The 21,673-nt window shown below is 49.2% G+C and overlaps 1 protein-coding gene and 1 long non-coding RNA gene across 7 annotated transcripts in view; one reads left to right on the forward strand and one right to left on the reverse strand.

The window, feature by feature from the left end:
- Nucleotides 1-2,007: 2,007 nt before the first annotated feature.
- LOC132511744 (uncharacterized) lies at nucleotides 2,008-4,207 on the reverse strand. The gene is made up of 3 exons (XR_009537706.1): nucleotides 4,157-4,207; nucleotides 3,932-3,998; nucleotides 2,008-3,840 (listed from the first exon to the last, which is right to left on the reverse strand). It is a non-coding gene; the product is annotated as an uncharacterized LOC132511744 (long non-coding RNA).
- Nucleotides 4,208-6,922: 2,715 nt separating this feature from the next.
- The window catches only part of SLC39A11 (solute carrier family 39 member 11), a 335,263-nt gene continuing 320,512 nt past the window's right edge, over nucleotides 6,923-21,673 (forward strand). For 5 of the 6 annotated variants that reach the window (XM_060135233.1, XM_060135238.1, XM_060135235.1 and 2 more), the window contains exons 1-3: nucleotides 6,923-7,021; nucleotides 10,350-10,468; nucleotides 14,633-14,671. In XM_060135233.1, the coding sequence (XP_059991216.1) occupies nucleotides 10,361-10,468; nucleotides 14,633-14,671 (147 nt within the window). In that variant the 5' untranslated portion in view covers nucleotides 6,923-7,021; nucleotides 10,350-10,360. The remainder of the gene's footprint in view (nucleotides 7,022-10,349; nucleotides 10,469-14,632; nucleotides 14,672-21,673) is intronic. The other variant, XM_060135237.1, reaches the window with a different exon arrangement.

Consider the following 21,673-nt stretch of genomic DNA (forward strand, 5'->3'; position numbering starts at 1 on the left):
AACTTGTGTTTTATAAGCAAAGTCCGATGGGACCATGGAGTCTGCAGTGAGCAGATGCAGAGAAAAGGAAAAGGCTTTATATTTTAATACTTTTAATGGCCTTTCCCCCCACTGCCTTTTGATTAAGGGGCCTCCCATTTTCATTTTGCACCAGGCCCCCAAAATTATGTAGTTGGTCCTGCCGAGTGGACTAAGGGTGAGGGTCCTGGTGGTTTATAGTTCCACTGGGGAAAGGTGTCAGTGAAATGAGATGCTTCCAGGCAAAAGAAGTGTATTCGTTTCCTATGGTTGCTGTAACAAATCATCACAAACTTAGTGGCTTCAGACAACATAAGTCATTACTGTTGTGGATGTGGGAAGGGCTAACATCAAAGTGCAAGGCCACCTGTTCCTTCTGGAGCTTCTAAGGGGACTTGCCTTTTCCAGTTTCTAGAGGCTGCCTGCATTCCTTGGCTTGTGGCTGCACTACTCTGACCTCTGCCTTCTCTCACTCTGACGTGCTGCCTCCCTCTCTTCCTTTATAAGGACCTTTGTCATTACAGGGCCCCACCCGGGTAATCCGGCATAATCTTCCTATCTCAAGATCCTCAGTCACGTCAGCAAAGACCCTTTTGCCGGTCAAGTAACACACCCAGGTTTCAGGGATTAGAATGTGAACATCTTGGCGTGGGCGTGGGCAGGGGCACTGCTCTGCCTGCCGAAGAAAGCTGTTTTCTAGCTTCAAATCTCCCAACACTTCAGATCTTCAAATCTTCCACCTGGGGCACATCAGGTTTTGTGGGTTCTGAAGTTCATGCCATTTTAAGGTGCCCCTTGAAGAAAAAAATGAGAAATTTTGGTATTAAAGTGAATATTCCTTTAGAATCAAAAAAAAAAAAAAATCAGTCTTAGACTGAGTTCCTTTTCTTCCGAGGCCTCTTCGGCAAGTATCAACAATGCTGATGCTGGTGTGTCCCCTGGTGTCCTCGCCACCTGGGACACTCTGCTCCTAGCAGCCCCCTTGCAGGTGAGGGCCCCAAGCTTGGCTGTGTGGGACGGTTACCTCTCTATCCACCAAAAGAAGGAGGTTTTCTCCTGCTGAGTTTTCCTCACTGGCTGGGGAGATTGCCCAGCAGTGGAAGGCATGGGTGTTTCTTTCCTGGAGAATAAGAAAAGGGAAGAAGCAGCCGGATGATACCATATCACAGCTTTCATCATAAGCCTTAATTTATAACACACACTCAAGGCAATGCCTGCAGCGTCTGCACTGGCAGCATCGTGAGGGCACAGGTTGTCTCTGTGTCCTTTGCTGATGTGTATCCAGTGCCTCAGACATGCCTGTCACATAGTAGGTGTTCAGCAAACGTTTGCTGAGTGAGTGAGTGAACCAACAGGCTATTCGTGTGATCCCCAGGGCTCTAAAGGAACAGGCTTGAAGTAGAATTTACTTGTTCAGTGATTCCCCTTAATAAAACCGAGCAAAGTGGACTCCATAGAATTACTTATGAGATGCCAGGAGAGTTGTTTGAAGCCAATGTGGAAAAGATGGAAAGTGGATTTATGCCAATGATCATCTTGGAGACAGGGTTGATTTCATATGTAATCAGTGGTGGTTTTTACCTAGTAATTCCATATCTTTTTTTTTTTTTTTTTGCGGTACGCGAGCCTCTCACTGTTGTGGCCTCTCCCGTCGCGGAGCACAGGCTCTGGACGCTCAGGCTCAGCGGCCATGGCTCACGGGCCCAGCCGCTCCGCGGCATGTGGGATCTTCCCGGACCGGGGCACGGACCCGCGTCCCCTGCATCGGCAGGTGGACTCTCATCCACTGCGCCACCAGGGAAGCCCGTAATTCCATATCTTAATTAAGCTGGTGGTTGAGCTTACTGCAAACTTCTCTCCTGATAATAGGTTCGTATAAAGTCAGTAGAACCTGCATTTTTCTTTTTTTTTTTGGGGGGGGGGTTTGAAATATTACTGTCTTTTAAAAATTTATTTATTTTTAATTGAAGTATAGTAGATTTACAATGTTGTTAGTTTCAGGTATATAGCAAAGTGATTCAGTTATACATATATATAATAAATCCATCCTTTTTCGGATTCTTTTCCATTATAGGTTATTACAAGATATTGAGTAGAGTTCCCTGTGCTATACAGTAGACCCTTGTTGGTTATCTGTTTTATATATAGTAGTGCATATATGTTAAACCCAAACTCCTCATTTATCCCTCCCCTCTGCTTTCCCCTTTGGGGACCATAAGGTTGTTTTCTATGCCTGTGAGTCTATTTCTGTTTTGTAAATAAGTTCACTTTTTAGATTTCACATGTAAGTGACATCATATGGTATTTGTCTTCCTCTGTCTTACTTCACTCAGTATGATCATCTCTAGGTCCATCCATGTTGCCGCAAATGGCATTGTTTCATTCTTTTTTATGGCTGAGTAATATTCCATTGTATATATACCACATCTTCTTTATCCATTCATCTGTCCATGGACATTTAGAGAACCTGTACTTCTATACCCTCCCTCCAACCTAGCTGGTGCAGGTTCAGAATTAATCAGTTGGACAAAGGTGAGAAGGGACATGCTTGCTGCGTCCGTTTCCCCCTCAAGCCCTCGAGGGCAGCTCGTCCCTGTACGAGGCTCAGAAAACTGGCATCAAGTCGCCGTTGGCTCCTTTGGATGGTGCTTAGATTAAAAGACGGGTTAGAATCTCCCCTTCCTCAGCTTATCAGTCACATCGGAGAGCAAATGTTAAGAGCAGTTAGACCTGTTCCACCTGCCAAAGCCGTTCCAGGCATTTCCATTTAGGAAGCTCCGTGATGTCATAGCGTCCTGACGTCAGAACCTTAAATAATCAAAACCCAGGAGGGTCGAGGGAATTGAGCACCTAGGAGGTTTGATTGTAGGTGTATCTTTGCAGTGATGGGAATATAAAGATTGGCTGGACAGTTGGTTCTCTTCTTTCTTGCCTTTTAGGGTGAATCAAGTGCTAACTAGTGCTTTGACTGAGGCTGGATGCCTCTTGAAGGGTGTGTTACATTTTAAAGAGTGCGTTTTGTCATTACTTCATAGTAAGAAGAGTTATTTTGTGGGATTACACTAGGGCTTCTCAATCTTGGCACTATTGACATGTTGGGTCAGATAATGCTTTGTTGTGGAGGCTGTGAGTAGTGATGGATGTTTAGCAGCGTCCCTGGCCTCTACCCACTAGTTTACTCCAGAGGCGAGGAGGAGCTCTCAGAGGCTTTGCAGTAGTAGACTGACGTGGCTGGACTTCTGTCTTTACAAGATCACTTTGGCTGCTGTTTGGAGGACAGACTGGGGGCGGGGATGCACGGTGGGAATCAGGGCAGGATGATGAGTCAGAGCTGTTATTTTGGGCAAAGTGGATGAGTTCTGGATATATGGGTGGGGCATACTTAGACAATCTCCTAAAAGAACAACAAAAAACCCCTGACATTTCAATAGCACTTCTTTGAACTGCCTATTACTTTCACCTCTTTAATCCCTTCAGCATATCAGCACCAGTTCAGCTGGGTTTATCATCCGCACTTGGAAGGAACCGGCGCCCCAGGCTCAGAGGCTTATCTTGGTCCTCGTGATGTGTCAGTGGTCAGACTTCAGGAAAGGAAAAGAAGTGAGAGGCCAGAAAGGCTGGACCAGGTCACGCTATCTGTGTGTAGCTGATCTCCGTGTGCCAGGGCCCAGCAGCGCCAACAGAGGCCCATGACGTATCCACTGGATGAATGCATGAGCGAATAAACGAAGGAAGGAGTGAGGGTCCAGGGATAATGATCGTTCAGCCTGCCGTGATGGGTGCCCTGCTGGATGTTGGGCGCTTTGTTCCAGTTCCAGTCACCTGTAGAGAGAGCACAGGGTGATTACTCCCAGACCCAGGATGCGGAGACTGCGGCTGAGAGGGGTTGGGGAATTTGTCCAAGGAAACTCACGTGCCAAGCTGGGCTTCTTCCTGGGCTGTCAGATTCCAAAGCCTTTGCTTAATTGCTGCAGTACCTCCTAAAAGAAACAAGATTTCAGAGAGGAAAGGAGGGAGGGAGGGGAGGGAAAGCGGGGGCAGAGAGACAGAGAGAGAGAAGAAGGAGGAGAAGGGAGGAGGAAGGGGTGGGGAGGAGGAGAGAATAAGAGAAGCAACAGTGAAGACATTGAGGACTCACTGGGCTGGACCACTTGTGTCCATCTCCTGTCCCTTCTCCATCTCCCCCAACACTTCCTGTGAAGCTGTCTCCGTCCACCCTCTGCCCCGCCCCGCCCCACCCCGCCCCACCCCGCCCCATGCTCCAGTGGGAGGTGCTTGCTGCTGGCAGGTTGCTTAACCAGATAAAGCTACAGCAGTTCCTCTGGAAAGGGCCACCATCCCACTGCCCTGCTGATACCTTGCTGACTGTCAAGTTCGTTCTACGGCCTTTGGACGTTTGGGAGGCAGCCCTCTCTGCCTGCACGGCACCCGCCACCTTTTATTCATTTTATTATATTTTAAATTTTATTTATTTATTTTTATAAATTTATTTTATTTATTTTTGTGTGCGTTGGGTCTTTGTTGCTGCGCGCGGGCTTTCTCTAGCTGCCGTGAGCGGGGGTCTACTCTCGGTTGCGGTGCGTAGGCTTCTCATTGCGGTGGCTTCTCTTGTTGCGGAGCATGGGCTCTAGGCGCGCAGGCTCAGCAGTTGTGGCACACGGGCTTAGTTGCTCCGCGGCATGTGGGGTCTTCCCGGACCAGGGCTCGAACCCTTGTCCCCTGCATTGGCAGGCGGATTCTTAACCACTGCGCTGCCAGGGAAGTCCCCCCCCCCTCCACCTTTTAAGGAGCCCCTGCTAATTAGTCTGTTCTTACACACTCATCTCTCCTCCCCCAGCTTATGGAGGCTGCAGGGCACAGTTTGCTTTGGAGGGAGAGAATGGGAATGGGCTGGGGATGGGCTGGAGGTAAGAGCCAGTGTACTTAGCTTTAAGGAAACATTTTCTTTTGGGCAACACTTGGGCGCTTCTTACCATCAGTGAGTGCAAGAAAGACAGAGGCAATTTGTATGTTTGGGTTGGTGGTGTGTGTGTGTGTGTGTGTGTGTGTGTGTGTGTGTGTGTGTGTGTGTGTGTGTAAGGGGTTCAGTGGGAAAGATGGGAAATGGCAGGATTTGTCTCCTGGGGGTTGGCCACCCTGCTTTAGGGCACTGGAATGGCTCAAGGGAAGAGAGACGTTTTGCTGATCAGGGTGTCCCATCCCATCCTGTGAGTCCTGAATGTCTGAGGCAGGAAGAACACCATCTCTGGCGTCAGCTGGGCTTGGTTTTCCATACCTCCCTGTCAACTTGGGCTCAATACAGAGCTTTCCTGAGCCTCAGTTTTCTTATCTGTAAAATGCGGTGTCTTAGTCCCTTTCGTGCTGCTGTAACTAAATGCCACAGACCGGGTAGCTTATACACAACAGAAATTTATTGCTCACAGTTCTGGAAGCTGGAAGTCTGAGATGAGGGTGTCAGCGTGGTTGGGTGAGGGCCTTATCTGGCTTACAGACTTCTTGTGTATCCTCACATGGCAGATGGGGCAAGGGAGCTCTCTGGAGCCTGTTTTATAAGGATAACAATGCCATTCATGAGGGCTCCACCCATGATATTCATATGCCGAAGCCCTAACCCCCAATGGGACTGCATTTGGAGATAGAGCTTTTAGGAGGTAATGAAGGTTAAATGAAGCCATAAGGGTGGGCTTCTCATTTGATAGGATTGGAAGCGTTATAAGAAGAGGGAGAGAGAGAGAGATCCCTCTCTCTTCCTTCCTGTGTGTGCACCAAGAAAAGGCCATGTGAGGACACAGTGAGAGGCAGGCATCTGCAAACCAGGAAGAGACCCTCACCAGGCTCTGAATCTGCACCTTGATCTTGGACTGACCTTGCACTTGCAGCCTCCAGAAGTGTGAGAAAACAGGTGTCTATTGTTTAAGCCACCCAGTCTGTGGTATTTTCTTATGGCAGCCCTAGCTGACTAAGCCAGCTGGCCTGGCTCTCTCCCTGGTCTGGGAATCTCCTGAAGGCAGAAACCAGCTACTGTCACCACGCCGTCTTCCCTTCCTGGCCCAGTGCATGGATCTGGTGCAATCATCAGTGCCCACAACTATGGACAAAAGTGGTCTGCTCCTATTGGATCCTCTGGTCTGTGGCCACTGTGATTACGGGCAGTGTTTCTGGTTACCCTCTGGTAGGGTCATCAGATAAAATACAGGACACCCGTTACATTTGAATTTCGGATAAGCAACAAATATGAAATACGTTTTTAGCATAAGTATGTCCCCAATACTGCCCAGGATATACTTACACTAAAAAACTATTTGTTGTTTATCTAAAATTCAAACTTAACTGGGCATCCTGTCTTTATTTTTGACTAAATCTAGCTATCTTACCCTACAGTCTTTTTGTAGAAGGCCTGGAGAGCAAAGCAGCAGTTCTCAAAGAGGGGTCCCAGGACCAGAGCAAAAGCAACAACTAGTTCAGAACAGAAAACCTCGGGCCCCACCCAGGCTTCCAGAACCAGCAGCTCTGAGGGTGCCAGCATTCTGTGTTTTGACATCTCTCTGGGTGGTTCCACTGGGCGCTGTAGTTTGAGGGCCACTGACCTAGCGAAGGATGCTGATGGTGGGAGATTCCATTCCCCACCCTCTCCAAACGCTTCCTGCTCTGTTGTTCACCCAGGGCGTTGGACTCAGCTGCCAAAGTGTAGCAACATAAACGGTGTCAGGGACGTTGCGAAAGGTGTCCCTTCCTTGGGTGTCTGGGGCTTCTTGGAAGATTGCAGAGGGTTCTGCAGGGCTCTGTTCCACCCGCCCCGATCTGCTCCCGAGCCCGCAGAGGCTGTGAACCAGAGAATTTATTCTCCCGGCCGGATCTGCCAGTCGCAGCGGCGGGGGCGGGGCCTCGAGGCCGGGGGACAAGTGTGCCGCGAGGGAAGCAGGAAGTGACCGCGGAGTGGAGCCGGGGAGCCAGCGGTTGCGGGGCTGATGGAAGTGGAGTGGGGGCTTGAGAGGGCACCGAAGTGAGTCGGCTTTTCTCTCCTTCGGCGCCTTCGGTGGGGCTGGAGGCCCGGGGGCTGGGGCCTGCGCGACCAGAGCGTGGGACTCGGAAGGGCAGCCCCGTGCAGTTTGGAAGGGGGTGTCCCTGGGAGAGGAGGGGGTCGGAGGAGAAGCGGGGCGGCCTTGGCAGGTGGCAGAGGAGGGGGAGGGGTGCCCGGAGCCCCACCTCGGCCCCTCTCCAGGGCGAGCCGGAGGCTGTTGACCTGCCTTCCTCTGACAGCGGTTCCCCAAGATCTCCTTTTCATTTAGTGCTTCCCGGTGGGCATGTGTGGGGGGCCCGGGAGCCCAGGGAACGGCCGTGGCTACAAGTCCAGCTGCTCCGAAGCCCCTCCCTCTGGTTCTGGGGGTCAGCGGGACCCCTTGAATTTGGCTGGGAATCGGTTAAGTTGCAGCAGGCCCGAGAGGGTGATTTCTAATCAACCCGCAGGTCGGCCGGTCCTCGGACCACACTTTGAGTAGCCAGGTGTTAGAGAACATTCTCCGCAGTCACGTCAGCCCAAACCCGAATCATTTTGCTCAGTTCCACTCTCGAAGTCAGGACATGTATGTAGGTTTCGTGAAGTGCTCTTTCCACCTCTGCAACTTTTTCATTGGCATCTTGAAGCTGACTCTTGGAAGCAGGGTGACAGGTTTAAAAGGAAGAGAAAATAAATTAATTCTCTATCAGCCAGGAGCCGTGTGCTGCTATGTGTGGCGTGGTGCTGGCATCTTTAAAGCCGGACCGGGCAGAGAATAATCCTGCCTTCCGCAAAGCAGCCCAGGTTTATGTATTAGTATCAGCTCACGAGGAAGTCTGAGCCCCATTGCAGAAGCGGCTTTTGAGGTGCCCTGGCTGACCTTCCCTGCTCCCAAGGCGCTCCTGGTCTACCTGCTGGAGAAAACTTTCTGTTCCCTTGGGTCTTTGTGGCGGTGGCCCTGCTGATCCCTCTTAGGGCAGGAGAACTCACTTTCTAAGTTCTTGGTCTTGTAGAAGTTGTTCCAGTTTTAGACCTGTGCTTTCCACTTTGATGTGCATAAGAATCCCCCATGGGACTCGCTCAAATGCAGGTTCTGATTCAGCAAGTCTGGGGTGGGGCCTGAGGTTCTGCATTTCTAACTTAGCTCCTAAGGGCGCCTAGCACTGCTGGTTCTGGGACCACCCTTTGAGTAGTGAGGATTTAAAACAGCAAATGGAGGAAACTTCTCCAAGGGGCACTGAGCTTGCGTTGCTGACAGATCTGCTGTTGTAGGGATGGGAAGGATGGCGGCTTTGGTCTTCCCTCTGTGTCCCTTTTTCTTACATCTCAGGGTGCTCGGGTGTCAATGGGGTCTTGGAAGGGTGTTTTCCCCTCCCACTAGCCCCCAAGAACACCCACGAGCTCCCTTGTTTGCCAGCTCACAAAATCCGTGTTGACTTTGGCCCGTTGGTGAATGTAAACGGTTTCCTCTTTTCTGTAGTTATTAAAAGGCACATTCAACGCTGAAAAACAAAGTTGTTTTTTTGTTATGACCTGTCTTGGACGGTAAGTACTGAGGAGATGATAGCTATGTGCCTTTCTTTGTAAATGCCGTTTGAAATTTTATCTGCGAGTAGCTAGAAGGAGAAGGTTGGTGTAATGATCCGGATGTCTCTGTTTAAAGACAAACGTGGACCATTGTCTGTAGGGTACCTTAACTAGATGACATATGTAAAAAGGTGGCTTTTTTCTAATATTTGCTTTTCTTTATTTGGTGCAGTCATCATTCTGAAGTCCACTTAGACTCTGGGGACCCAATCGGAATCCAGAGATTCTGTTTCTCTCCAAGGATTCCTGGCACCTCGGCTGAGCCTGGGCACAGCTGGGCTCACCTGGGCTTATCTGGGTTCACCTGGACTCGCAGCCCTCCTAGGTCTGAATCCTGCTGTGTTGTTGACCCTCGTGGCATAAGAGGGCCCTTCCACCCTCTGCCCTGGTTTCCTTCCAGGGTCAGAGGCAGAATCTTCAGCTTTTGATCTGCAAGCCCAGGCTGCTGGCTCCTCTCAGACCACTCGGGCCTGGCAGGGCTGAGCCCAGCGGGGTCGTGTCCAGCCCTGTGGTTGCTGGAAGATGGCGGGGGCGGGGGGCGAGCTGAATGAGCCCTTTGAGATGAGGCCCTGACCCCCAGTGTTTATGTACCAAAACACAGGGCTTTTCAACCAACAGGTTTCTCCGCCTCGTAACTTTCCACAGGGAGCGTCTGATTCCCTGTCATTTCAGAGCTAGAATTGAAAACATGTCAAGTCTAGAGGAGATTCCCCAGCTTCGGGAGCAGGCGTGCTCAGTGGACTGGCGGAAATGCCCCTTGGGTCTCTGTTTCCTTGTTCTTGCTGAGTGTCTTATTCAAGTTAAGCTGGCCCTTTTCAATTCAACACATAGTTTTGGGGTGTCAGAAAGCCCTATTTTACAGGGGTGTCAAGTGTGAAAAAACATCATCCCTGTTTTTAAGCAACAAATGATATAAAAGATGAAGGAGGCAAGCCCACACAAAGAAAACACCAAAGGTGTGTCCTCGGACGGGAGTGGAGAGGAATCAGGGAAGCGTGGAATTGAATTCGGTGTTAGGTGGGCAACAGAGGATTCACTGGGTCTGATGGCTGGAGGGTGCGGAGGAAGGCATGCTGGGAGGAAACTGGATAAAGAGAGACTTGGAGTAGGACCATCTGGGGCTTGTCAAAGGTTCTGGGAATAATTGGGTTGAGTTGGAATACGATGCCCACGCGGGGTGCAGTAGTTGAACAGTTATTGGGCTAGTTCCAGGTCAGTCTATGGCGTGTACCCTTTGCAGGCCTTGGGAACCGCCGTGGGAACTGCCCCGGGGAGTTATTGAAAGTGTGATCAGGATGTAGGTGGAAGAACTTCAAGAGGGAATCGGAGCTAGTCACCTGTGTTTGGAGGAGACAGAACCGCTGATGGATGGTAGGCAAGGCCAGGTAGAAAAGGCAGAATATGCTGGAAGGCTGCAGTCGCCCGACCCTCCCATGCGCCCTTCCTCCAGGCTAAATAATTCACATTCTTTGCGCTTCTTCTCTTTGGAACTATTTCCCAATGTCGTCCCTTCTGTCGTGGTGTCTGCTCCTCTGGCATCTCCCTGTGTGTCCGCATGTCCCTCCTTTTGGAGTTAGATGATTTCCAGTACCCGGGGAGAAGCTGGATGAAGCCACCCGACCTGCGCCGGGTCATTGAGGTCACTGCGGGATGGATGGCGGAAGGGTGCGCACCAGCAGCCCAGACGTGGGCCAGCTCGGGTGGAGGGGCCGCGGGTGCTGACCCTCTCGTGCTCCTCTGCACACAGCTGTATCCAGCATGCTCCAAGGCCACAGCCCTGTGTCCCAGGCCTTGCTGGGGACCTTCTTCACCTGGGGGATGACGGCGGCTGGGGCAGCTCTTGTGTTCGTATTCTCTAGTGGACAGGTGAGTTGCCTCGGTTCGGTTCTGGGGGTTCTGGGGGTTCTCGGGGACTCTCTTAGCGAGCTTTGAAACCAGCCCCTTCCGCCCAGCCGGGCTGCAGACTCGCTCGTGCCGCCGGCCACAGCTCCAGGTTGGGATGACGTTGGTTCTGGCCCCTTTCCTCCCCTTGTCCCCTCTAGCTTTCTGCGCCCGTGCTCCTGGGTCCCCTGCTTCCCTCCTCCTGACTCAGAGGGAGCAGTAAGTGAGAAGACCAGGTACTGAGCCTCCTTGAGCCCTCTGCCTGATTTCTATCCTCCGTCTAGTTTCTCTTGGGTCCGGAGCAGGTGGTGATGTGCATGAGGTTTGTACCTCTCCTGCCCTGTGGCCTTGAGTTAGAGATGGTTGAAAAGACCTTGGGGAAAAGGAGAGTGGGGGGCGTCTGTCCACTTCCTCTTTTACCCCATTTCCAGGCTCTTCATGGACTCCCTCACCCTCTTTGGGATGAATACACGCACACCTGCCTCCCAGGCTCCTATAGACCCCACATCTGCCTACCCCTCCCACCCCTGCACCCCTAGATCCCCCAGACCCCACCTCTCCCTCCGCCACACGCTACACCCTCCTACACACTCCATGCAAACTCCCACGCTCCTCTCCCTCCCCTCCCCCCCCCAGACCCCTACGCTGGCCCTGTGCATCCCCCTCACATCCCCAGGGCCACCCCCCCCGCCCCGTACACACCCCCCCCTCCCCTCCCCACGCCCCCATCTTGTGCCCGGAAGTCCTTTCTTTCCTGCAACCTTGACCGCCCCCCCCCACGGCCTGGAGCCGTCAGCCATGGATGCCTTGATGAAAGCGAAGCCCCTGCGTGGCTCACGCAGCCACAGACACTGTAGGGGTGGTTAGCCAGAAGTGTGCTGGGAGGCCTACCTGGAAAGCAAAACCCATCTAGGAAGCCGGCCAGCCGGGCAGTCTTGTGTTAGAGCCTGGAAAGCAGTGTTGATGTTGCCAACAAGGTGGGGCCTCCCCCACTGCCCTCCCCTGCCTGGGGAGGCCCACAGCCCCGAGGAGTCCCGGGTTACTGTCGACAGGTGACCTAACCCTCCTCCCGGTTCCTGACAGCCATGCCAGGTCTTCTGGGGTCCTGTCCTCGCGCCCTCCTGGCGCAGAGCACCTTCACCGTCTCATCTCATCTCATCTTCACCAGTTTCTTTCGCGTTGAGAAGGCGAGATCTGAGTCGAAATAGCTGCGGTCTAGCTGGCCCACCGGGCCCTGGAGGCCCGAGTGGAACCCCACAGCCCCGTGTGGCCCCGGCCGATGCTGTGGAGGCTCCTCAGAAGGGAGAAGCCATCGCAGAGGTGCCCCCTTCCCCTTGGGAGCCGCGGAGCCGCTCGTTTGTGTCGTGTTAGTGTGATCCCCAGGCCAGTAGGGGGAACTGCTGAGTCCTTTCTCTGTGTGGAGGCACAGGGGCTCCCCGAGACCCCTCACGCGGTTGGTGATTCGCTAGACTCGGAGGACTCAGCATCGAGTCGTTCTCATGGCTCAGCTTTCTTACAGCGAAAGGACACACGATAGCATCCGCAAGACAGAGACGGTCAGGGTCTGGAGAAGCCTGTGCCCAGATTTGGGATCCAATGCCCCCTTCCTCCCGTGAGGGGGCGCAGAGCGTGCTCATTCCCCCAGCGACGAAAATGCAGTAACACGTGGACCATGTGTCAGCCCAGGGACGCCAGGTCAGACTCGGGCCCCAAGGTTTTTACTGGGGACTGGTCACGTGGGCATCTGTGCTGAGCTGCCAACCCAAATCCCAGACTTGAAGAAGGAAAGCAGGTGTCGTGCACAAGTCACCTTGTTTGTGAAGCAGGCACCGGGGCTCCTCTCCCTCCCCTGCCCCCAGACCCCTACGCTGGCCCTGTGCATCCCCCTTAGCCCCGCTCAGGGAGTGGGGCGAGCAGTCCCAGTGCCAGCTTCCCAGAAGCCAGCCAAGGGCTAGCCTGGAGAGTGGGCCCTAAAGACAGCAGGCCCAGCTGGGCTGTGTGAGCCCTCTCTGCACAGGAGGGGTGCGGGAGGAGTGGGAAGGGGCTGCAGCACGAGGGGATAAAGCCAGCCGTAGACGTGAGCGCACAGGGGTTGCCTCTTCCCCTTCCCCTCCCCGGGGAACCTCAGTTTTCGCCCAGCTAGAATGGGGGCTGTGGTGACGGTCCCTCGGGATAGCAGACACCCAGCCACCCGCCCTCTGCTCTGCTGCCCTTGGCAGCATGGGCTCAACCTCACTCAAGATTCATTTTCTCGATTGAAAAACTCACGTTGTAATTGTAGGAAGCTTGGAAAATATGGAAAAGCTGAAAGAAATAATAAAAAAGTTCGTGATCCCGCTTCTCTGAAAGGAAAACCGAACATATTTGTTCAAATGTATTCAGCTGTATTTGAGTGAACATAAGTACAGACATATCTGTTTTCTTTACATAATGAGGAGCAAACTGTCTGTGATGTTTTATAACCAGCGTTTCTCGCTGGATGTTGTAAGTACGCCTCCCTATATCCCTAAATGGTTTTTCGATTATTTTGATTTACTCTGGTTACTTAAATGGCTGTACAATATCCCGCCATAAAAATGCATTGCAGTTGAGTTAGCCAGTCCCCAACGGCTGGACAATTAGTTTATGTCTCTTTTTCTTGCTTCTAGAAATAGTGTTACGATGAACATGAATCTTTGAGCACACATCTGATTAGTTCCTTGAGACAAATGTCTGAAAGTAGAAGAACAGGTTTACTGATCTTCAGAAAAGTATAATGCTTCTCCTTTCAGGATCCAGAGGAATGCTGAAAGGATGATTCTGCTGACTTTTGAATTATATCTGTCTGCTTTGATTAAATTAGTCGATGAGACCAACTTGGCTTATGTCGTGGCAGGGCTAGAGAAGAGTGTCATTTTGTGTGGCTCACTGGGGTCAGATCCTTCCATCCACCCCTTAGCCACACAGAGGTGGGGAGAGGGTGCCTGTAGCCGGTGATGATTACCTGGCAGCACTAGCTTCCCAGACCTCACTGGGAGGCTCAAGGATCGGGGTGATGAGCATCTCAGCGTGTCTCTAGTGTGTCCATGTGACTGTAGATTATATCCCTAACTTAGGCCACTTCCTAAAAAAACAACAACCTTTTTATTGAAACCTAGAAGCAGATAGAAAAATGCACATTTTATAAGTGTGTACAACTTTTCACCAGTGAAAATAGTACCCAGATCAAGTGCTGGAACAGGACCAGCCCCCCCATCCCCCCGCTCCCACCAGCCCTTTCAGGGTCCCTTCCAATCACTGCCTCCCCACCCCTTACCTCCACTCCAAGGGCAGCCCCTCTCCTGCTCTCCAACGGCAGAGACTTGTTTTCTGTGTTTTGTATAGTATATAAATGGAGTAATCGTATAGTATATGCTCTTCTCTGTCGGGCTGATTTCACCCTATTTATTTTCCAGTCTGCTGAATGCCTCTGCCCGACTGTGAGCTCCATTCACCTATATATGTGTGTTCTCATTTCCATGTGGTGTTCTCTTGTATGCCTACAACCTAATGGTGTATCCATCCTGCTCTTGGTGGGCTTTCGGTTAGTTTCTAGTTTTCGGCTCTCACAAATAATGCCGCCAAGAGCATTTTTGTACACGCGTCTGGTGAATCCAAATATGCATTTCTGTTCGGTGATTATGCGTGGCACTGCTGGGTCAGAGGGTATGCTTGTGAAGGTTTAACTTCTAGTGGGTGCCGCCAGCTTTGCCAGGTGGCTGTACCAGTTTGTACTCTGCCTCTTTCAGTGTGGGAGGATTTTGATTGGTCCACATGCTCCTTGCCAGTACTTGTCACTTTCCATCGTTTAGACCAGCTCCTTACTAAAGGTTTATAGCCATAATTCACAGGGAGAGCCGTGGAAGAGGCAAAACACGTGGACCAATGAAAAGCAAGGGTCACACTGAAAGAATGCTCTGATTGGCTGTGGGATGGATGGAAGGTTTCAAAAAAATTTTTTTCCCCCTGGTTCTTGGCCCACTTTATAAAGGCTTGGGTCCAGGATTCCAGATAGGTTCGCAGAGTGAGGCATGGGCTAGACTTCATTCATGTGGCTCTCTTAGGCCTATGGTTTCCTCTTATCCCACGGAACATCCCTTAGAAACTGAAACATCTTGTTTTCATTTTCAGAGGCGGATCTTAGATGGAAGCCTTGGCTTTGCTGCAGGGGTAAGTAGCACGTGGTAGGAGGGATGTAAGTGGAGGATGTTTATTTTGTTATTTCTCTGCTAAGGGGTATTTCCAGTTTCTCCGCATGCGGCCAAGCTGCATCTCTGTGATCTACAGGTGCTAATGGCTCCCTCTTCTTGCTGACCCTGTTTGCATCCAGTGTACTGAATGCCCCTGCCTCTCCTTAGACAGTGAAAGAAGCTTGTTGGCAGCTGTCTCAGGACTTGTAAATAAGTATTTCCAATAAGATAATATTTAGGAAGGGCTTAGCACAGAGCTTTGCTGGCACTAATTAAATATTCTCTTTCTCTCCTCCTTCTCACCCTTGAAAGACCTTATATTATAGACATTATCTTTTTTTTTTGGCTGCGCTGGGTCTTTGTGACTGCCCGCGGGCTTTCTCTAGTTGTGGCGAGCGGGGGCCACCCTCCTTTGCGGTGCGCCGGCTTCTCATTGCGGTGGCTTCTCTTGCTGCAGAGCATAGGCTCTAGGCGCACGGGCTTCAGTAGTTGTGGCTAGTGGGCTCTAGAGCTCGGTAGGTGTGGTGCACGGGCTTAGTTGCTTTGCAGCACGTGAGATCTTCCCGGACCAGGGATCGAACCCGTGCTCCCTGCATTGGCAGGTGGATTCTTAACCACTGTGCTACCAGGGAAGTCCCCAAGGCAGTTTCAAATGTGTAATAAAGTGGAGCGAATCCTATGAGGCAGCCCAGGTACCCACCACCCAGCTTCAATCATTATTGACATTTTGCTAATCTCAATTCCACGTGTTTTCCCCCTCCTCCCACCCCATATTCTCGGGAGGTGGAATACTGTGTAAAAGCAAATCTTAGACATCATGTGATCTTACTTGTAAATTCAACGCACAACTCTAGTTGAATGACTCTTTCTCTCTTTCTCTCTACCTTCATTCCTTCCTCCCTCCCTCCCTTTCTTTCCCTTCCTCCCTCCCTCCCTCCGTTCCTTCCTTCCTTCCTTTCTCTCTCTCTCCCTTCCTTCCTCTCTCTCTCTCCTTCCTTCTTTCTTTTCTTTCTTTCTTTCTTTCTTTCTCTTTCTTTCTTTCTTTCTTTCTTTCTTTCTTTCTTTCTTTCTTTCTTTCTTTCGTTCTCTCTCTCTCTCTCTCTCTCTCTTTCCCTTTCCTTTCTCCCTCCCTCTCTCTCTCTCTTTCTTTCTTGCCTCACCACGCGTCTTGCAGGATCTCAGTTCCCCGACCAGGGAATGAACCTGGGCCACAGCAGTGAAAGCACTGAATCCTAACCACTAGGCAACCAGGGAACTCCCTGAATGACTTTTTTTTAAAAAACATAATCACCATGGTATTATCACACCTACCAAAATTAATAATTCCTTATTATTATCCAACACTTAGTTCACATTCAAACTTCTGCCAATTTAAAAAAAAATTGTCTTCTAAAATTTTTTCTTAGAATCAGGATACAAACAAGATTTTCATATTGAATTTGTTTCATACTGAAACAAAATAAAAAGTTCAAAATAAAAGTCGCTTTTATTCTTTAGCAGTGCCCCCCACCAGCCCCGCCGCCCCGCGGCCTTTTTTCCCCATGCTCGTAATATGTTAGAGAAACTGGATCATTCATCTGTAGAGTGTCCCACATTCTGGCTTTGGCAGATTGCTTCCTTATGGTGCTGTTGAACTCGTTCCTCTGTTCCCTGGGTCTCCTGTAAGCTGGGAGTTGGACCTCAAGGCTTACTTAATGCAGATTCCATTTTCCAGGCATGAATCACTGTCACAGTGGTGCTGTGTATTCCAGTCACATCAGTCACATCAGAAGGCTGTTAATATGTGGTTTTCCCTTTTGGTTGCTCAGATTTGGTTCCTTTCTCCTCTTTTTGTAGTTCTGTGATCCGCAAAACCTGACCCGGGTGTGGGCCCTCCCGAAAGTTCTCTAAGTCAGCAGCTGTGAGACTGGCGTCTATGGAGACTTTCTGGGTGTTTCACAGGGCAGGGAGAGTGGTCAGAATCAATTCCCAGGTCCTCAGCTTCCAGTTTTGTTCTCTTTCCCCAAACTGCTCTGCCTGAGAATTCCCCAGTGGCAGGTCCTGTCTTCCCACCTTCCCCGACACAGTCGTCCTCTCCTACTTCACGAAGGGAAGATGCACTCTTTTCTTACTTCCTTGTCTTTGGGTAGCCACATCTCCACGCACAGACGGAGAGACCCTTGGCATGTTGGTGCTCGGGTGGAGAGAGTGAAGGACTTGAACCACTGATCGCCGGACACAAATCCTTTAGCAATTCGGAGACTGTCCCGTCCTTTGAATCAAACTGTTAGCAGAGAAATCCTTTAATGTAGGGAATTCCCTGGTAGTCCAGTGGTTAGGACTCAGCACTTTCACTGCCAAGGGCCTGGGTTTGATCTCTGGTCAGAGAACTAAGATCCCGTAAGCTGTGTGGAATAGCCAAAAAAAAAAAAAAAGCCTTTAGTGTAAATTTCCATGGTGGACCACTCTGGGATTTTGAGCCTCCTTGGGTAGAGTTCAAAGAACAAAATGACAATATTATAACAATATATCTATTTTTTTCTAGCTTCTTTACATGAACACGTTTTCTCTTTGTTTGCTTTAAGAAAAGAAAGAACCCAAAGAAAAATAGAAATAAAATTGATGCTTAGCCCTGTCTTATTCTAGCAATAACTTATTAATGTTTATTCACAGTCATATGAATGAATTGAAAATATAAGAAAAAAAGCCTCATCCATGAGAAGATGCATTTCCGAGAATATTTTACTTCTGAGTGTCTAATAATTATGAAACAGCATATTCAATTTTTGTTATTATGAATGTGTTCTTGACCACTAATAGTTCTAAATTTATTTATTTATTTATTTATGGCTGGGTTGGGTCTTCGTTGCTGCGCGCAGGCTCTCTCTGGTTGCGGCGAGCGGGGGCTACGCTTCGTTGCGGTGCGTGGGCTTCTCATTGTCGTGGCTTCTCATGTTGCGGAGCACGGGCTCTAGGTGCGTGGGCTTCAGTAGTTGTGGCACACAGGCTTCAACAGTTGTGGCTCGCGGGCTCTAGAGCGCAGGCTCAGTAGTTGTGGCGCATGGGCTTATTTGCTCCACAGCATGTGGGATCTTCCCAGACCAGGGCTCGAACCCGTGTCCCCTGCATTGGCAGGTGGATTCTTAACCACTGCGCCACCAGGGAAGCCCCTCGACCACTAATGTTTCAACGGTCACTCAATCCAGGAAATTGTTATTTAAGCAGTTGGAGCCCTAGGCTCACAGGGAATTTTTAAAAATTAAATGGAAATGAATAGAAATATTTTTTTGCAAAGCAGTATGATAAAGAAACCAGTGACAGACTTTCTAGCATACAATGTAAGTTGCTCTAGGATAAAATTCTGTGGGGAAATGCAATTGAAGTACAAATCAAGGAGAAAAGAGAATGATGTACGTTTTTTGACTTTTGAAGAAGAGCTTGCACGTGTGGTTTTGCGTGTAGAATGTAACCCTCGAACAGAAAAGTGCATTAGACATAAACACACAGCTTAGTTTGTGTATATTTTTAAGTGGATAATGGGAGAGTCAAATCCCTGTGCTGTTTATTTTTACTTATTTATTTGGCTGCAACGCGCGGCTCGCAGGATCTTAGTTCCTCCGCCAGGGGTTGAACCTGGGCCCCGGCAGTGAAAGTGCTGGGTCTTAACCACTGGACCACCAGGGGATTCCCTCTCTATGCTGTTTAGATCCCACTGGGTCCATTTAAACTACCGATGAAGCAGTTTTATTTAACGACATCAATATTTACATGCCAGAACTTATGTCTTTTGCGACTCCTTAAATTTGAGATGAAAATATTTATTTTTTATTTTTTGAATTTTATTGAAATATAGTTGATGTACAGTGTTGCGTTAATTTCTGCTCTACAGCAAAGTGATTCGGTTTTACATATGTATATTCTTTTTCATATTCTTTTCCGTTATGGTTTATCACATGACAGTGAATGTAGTTATCTGTGCTATACAGTGGGACCTTGTTGTTTATCCATTCTGTATATAATAGTTTGCATCTGCTAATCTCAAACTCCCAATCCATTCCTCCCCCATCCCCCTTCCTCCTTGGTAACCACAAGTCTGTTCTCTGTTTCTGTGAGTCTGTTTCTGTTTCGTAGATAAGTTCGTTTGTGTCGTATTTTAGATTCCACATATAAGTGGTATCATATGGTATTTGTCTTTCTGACTTAACTTCACTTAGTATGATGATCTCTAGGTCCATCCATGTTGCTGCAAATGGCATTATTTCATTCTTTTTTACGGCTGAGTAATAGAAAACATTTTAAATGTCAATTTCAAAATGAGTGAGAGGATACTTAGTTTTTCAGAATTCTTGTAGAGGTTACACAGATACAGAGTTTGCAGAACTGTGTTCTGTGCTGACCTGCCACTTGGGTGTCCTGATCTAGTTTACTCTTTTAGGCCAAAAGCCTCTGTAAGATTTATATAACAAAAGACAAAACCCAAGATGAAACAAGGGGGGAAACAAAAAACAGGTAGAGTATACCAGTCTTCAGGACCTGTAAGAATGAATTTGGGAGCGTTAAACCATGAAAATTTAAGAGTTCCTTAAAAAACATCATCAGACCAGTGTTTTATGTTCTTTTCACTATGAGGATCTAAAATAGTTTACTTCTGAGTTTTAAAATAGTTGGTGGAAAAAAAGAGGTTCTAAAAGTTATCTTTGTGTCTTTATTAGAAAATAAGTCATTTATTTTTCTAACCGTGACCTTGAGAATATGCTAGTTGCACAGAGGAGCTCCTGACCAGTCTCCCGATGCAGGGAGAAAAGTACAAGCTTGGTGGGGGAGACAGATGGGACTCAAACTCAGGAAAATTCAGTGGCATTGGTGACTAGAAGTGGATTCTCATAAATGCCTCCCCAAACTAGAGGAAGGCAGTAGAGCCCCAGTAGTCCAAGCTGTAATAATTGCTTGTACTTATCATGGACCGATTTATATTTAATACAGTCAACCTACTGTGCACTGCAACAAAGAGTAGCCCCCTGCTCGCTGCAACTAGAGAAAGCCTGTGTGCAGCAACGAAGACCCAATGCAGCCATAAATACATAAATAAAATAAATAAAAATTTAAAAAAATCTTAAAAAAAAAAAGACAAAGAAGAAAATCCCCTTTTCTTTCCTACTAGCTTCCCAGAGGTCACTGCCATTAACCCTGAGTGTGTATCTTTGGAGAACTTATATAATGCACGTACAAAGTGTCAGGACGGTTAGGTGTGCCATAGTGCCTGATACCCTGAAGGCTTTGCTTCTTCAACACTGCTTTCGGGTGCTTTGAATCTAGAAGAAGGGAAACCTGGCCACCAGACACTTGACTGGGGTCCCATGGTACCTTGCACAGACATAACGTGTTTCTACAGTCAGTTCTGCATACATTTAGGTATGTGTCATATGTATATTAAAATCTGTCTCTAATATAATGCTGCAGTGACATATTAATACAGTATATAACTGTGCACTGCAACAAGTGTTTCTGTGAGAGAGGTTCCCAGGACAAAGGACATAGGTATTTTTTTAAAATTTATTTTTATTCTTAAAAAACATCGCTTAGATGTTGCATTTATTTTATTTATTTTTTATTTGTGGCTGCCTGCGGGCTTTCTCTAGTTGCGGCGAGCGGGGACCACTGTTCGCTGTGGTGTGCGGGCCTCTTACTGCAGTGGCTTCTCTTGTTGTGGAGCATGGGCTCTTGGCGCACGGGCTTCAGTAGTTGTGGCACGCGGGCTCAACAGCTGCGGCTCGCGGGCTCCAGAGTGCAGGCTCAGCAGCCGTGGCGCATGGGCCCAGTTGCTCCGTGGCATGTGGGATCTTCCTGGACCAGGGCTCGAACCCGTGTCCCCTGCTTTGGCAGGCAGATTGTTAACCACTGCGCCACCAGGGAAGTCCCTCTGATGTCTCTTTTTCTGTGAACTAACAAGGAATCTCTAAATCAGCGTATATTCTCTCTCAAGGAGGAAACACTTGTGTGGAATAAATATGACCATGAAACTGCAGAAGACAAAGATAGGCTACCAATCAAAAAGCTTACTTCTAGGCATGAAAAGGCAATTTAGTATCTATTATTTAATCCCATAGGGAGCTGGCTCCTTATGAAAGATGTGATTTTTCTTAAGGAGCTTTTGGCTGAGTCTGCTTTTGTGCCACAAGTGGTGCGTGATGTTTTCTCCAAATAACTGGCTCGCTGTTGGAAGTTAATGATGCTCTCCAGTGACGGCCTTTGAGTCTGGAGGGATGATGGTGACCAGCTGTTCTCCATTTCCATGGAGAAATGGATGGGAAGAAATGGACTTAAATTGTAGCATGAGAGACTCAGGGAGGAGATTCCAGCCAGATCCATCGGAAAGGTTTCTTCTAGGGTAAATAGGAGAGAGAGAAGGGCCAGAGGTGCAGAGTAGCCATTGAATTGGGGCTTCAGAAAGCCTAGCCTTTATACTCCTGGCTCTGCAGCTCCTGGATTACGAAGTAATAATTGCTCTTACCTTTTCTCCTTCTTCCTGCCTGAGAGATAGGGAAGCCTGATGCGTCCTAATGGAGATTTTCCAGTGTGAGGTCTTCTGGACCACACTGAAATGGGCTGGGCTCCCACCAGACAGTATGAGTACTCTAATGGGCTCTGATGAGGCTCCTGCAAAGATCATTGCTGTCTGTTTCTCTCATTTTCCTCTTTGTGAGGCCGAGTGAGATGAAGGGCCCCTGATGGCCTCCTCGGGATGCTGGAGCTGTGTGGACCTTGAGGAGGTTCCATCCCCAGCGCCACCTGGACTGTGGACAGGTTACCTTGGAAGTTTCATGGCACTTGTCCCACGCGGACTCCTCTCTTAAACCTGCTTTTTCAAGATTTGAGGAACCAGGGAGCCCCAGGGCCTCCTAGATTTTACTCTCTGCAGCTTTTCTCTTGCCCTGGGATGCAGAGACCAGGGAGGGGATGTTGGTCTGTTCTAGGGCTAAGGCCGCCCTTTTGGGGGGCGCTC

The sequence above is a fragment of the Lagenorhynchus albirostris genome, chromosome 20 (assembly GCF_949774975.1).
Source record: "Lagenorhynchus albirostris chromosome 20, mLagAlb1.1, whole genome shotgun sequence".
NCBI lineage: Eukaryota > Metazoa > Chordata > Mammalia > Artiodactyla > Delphinidae > Lagenorhynchus > Lagenorhynchus albirostris.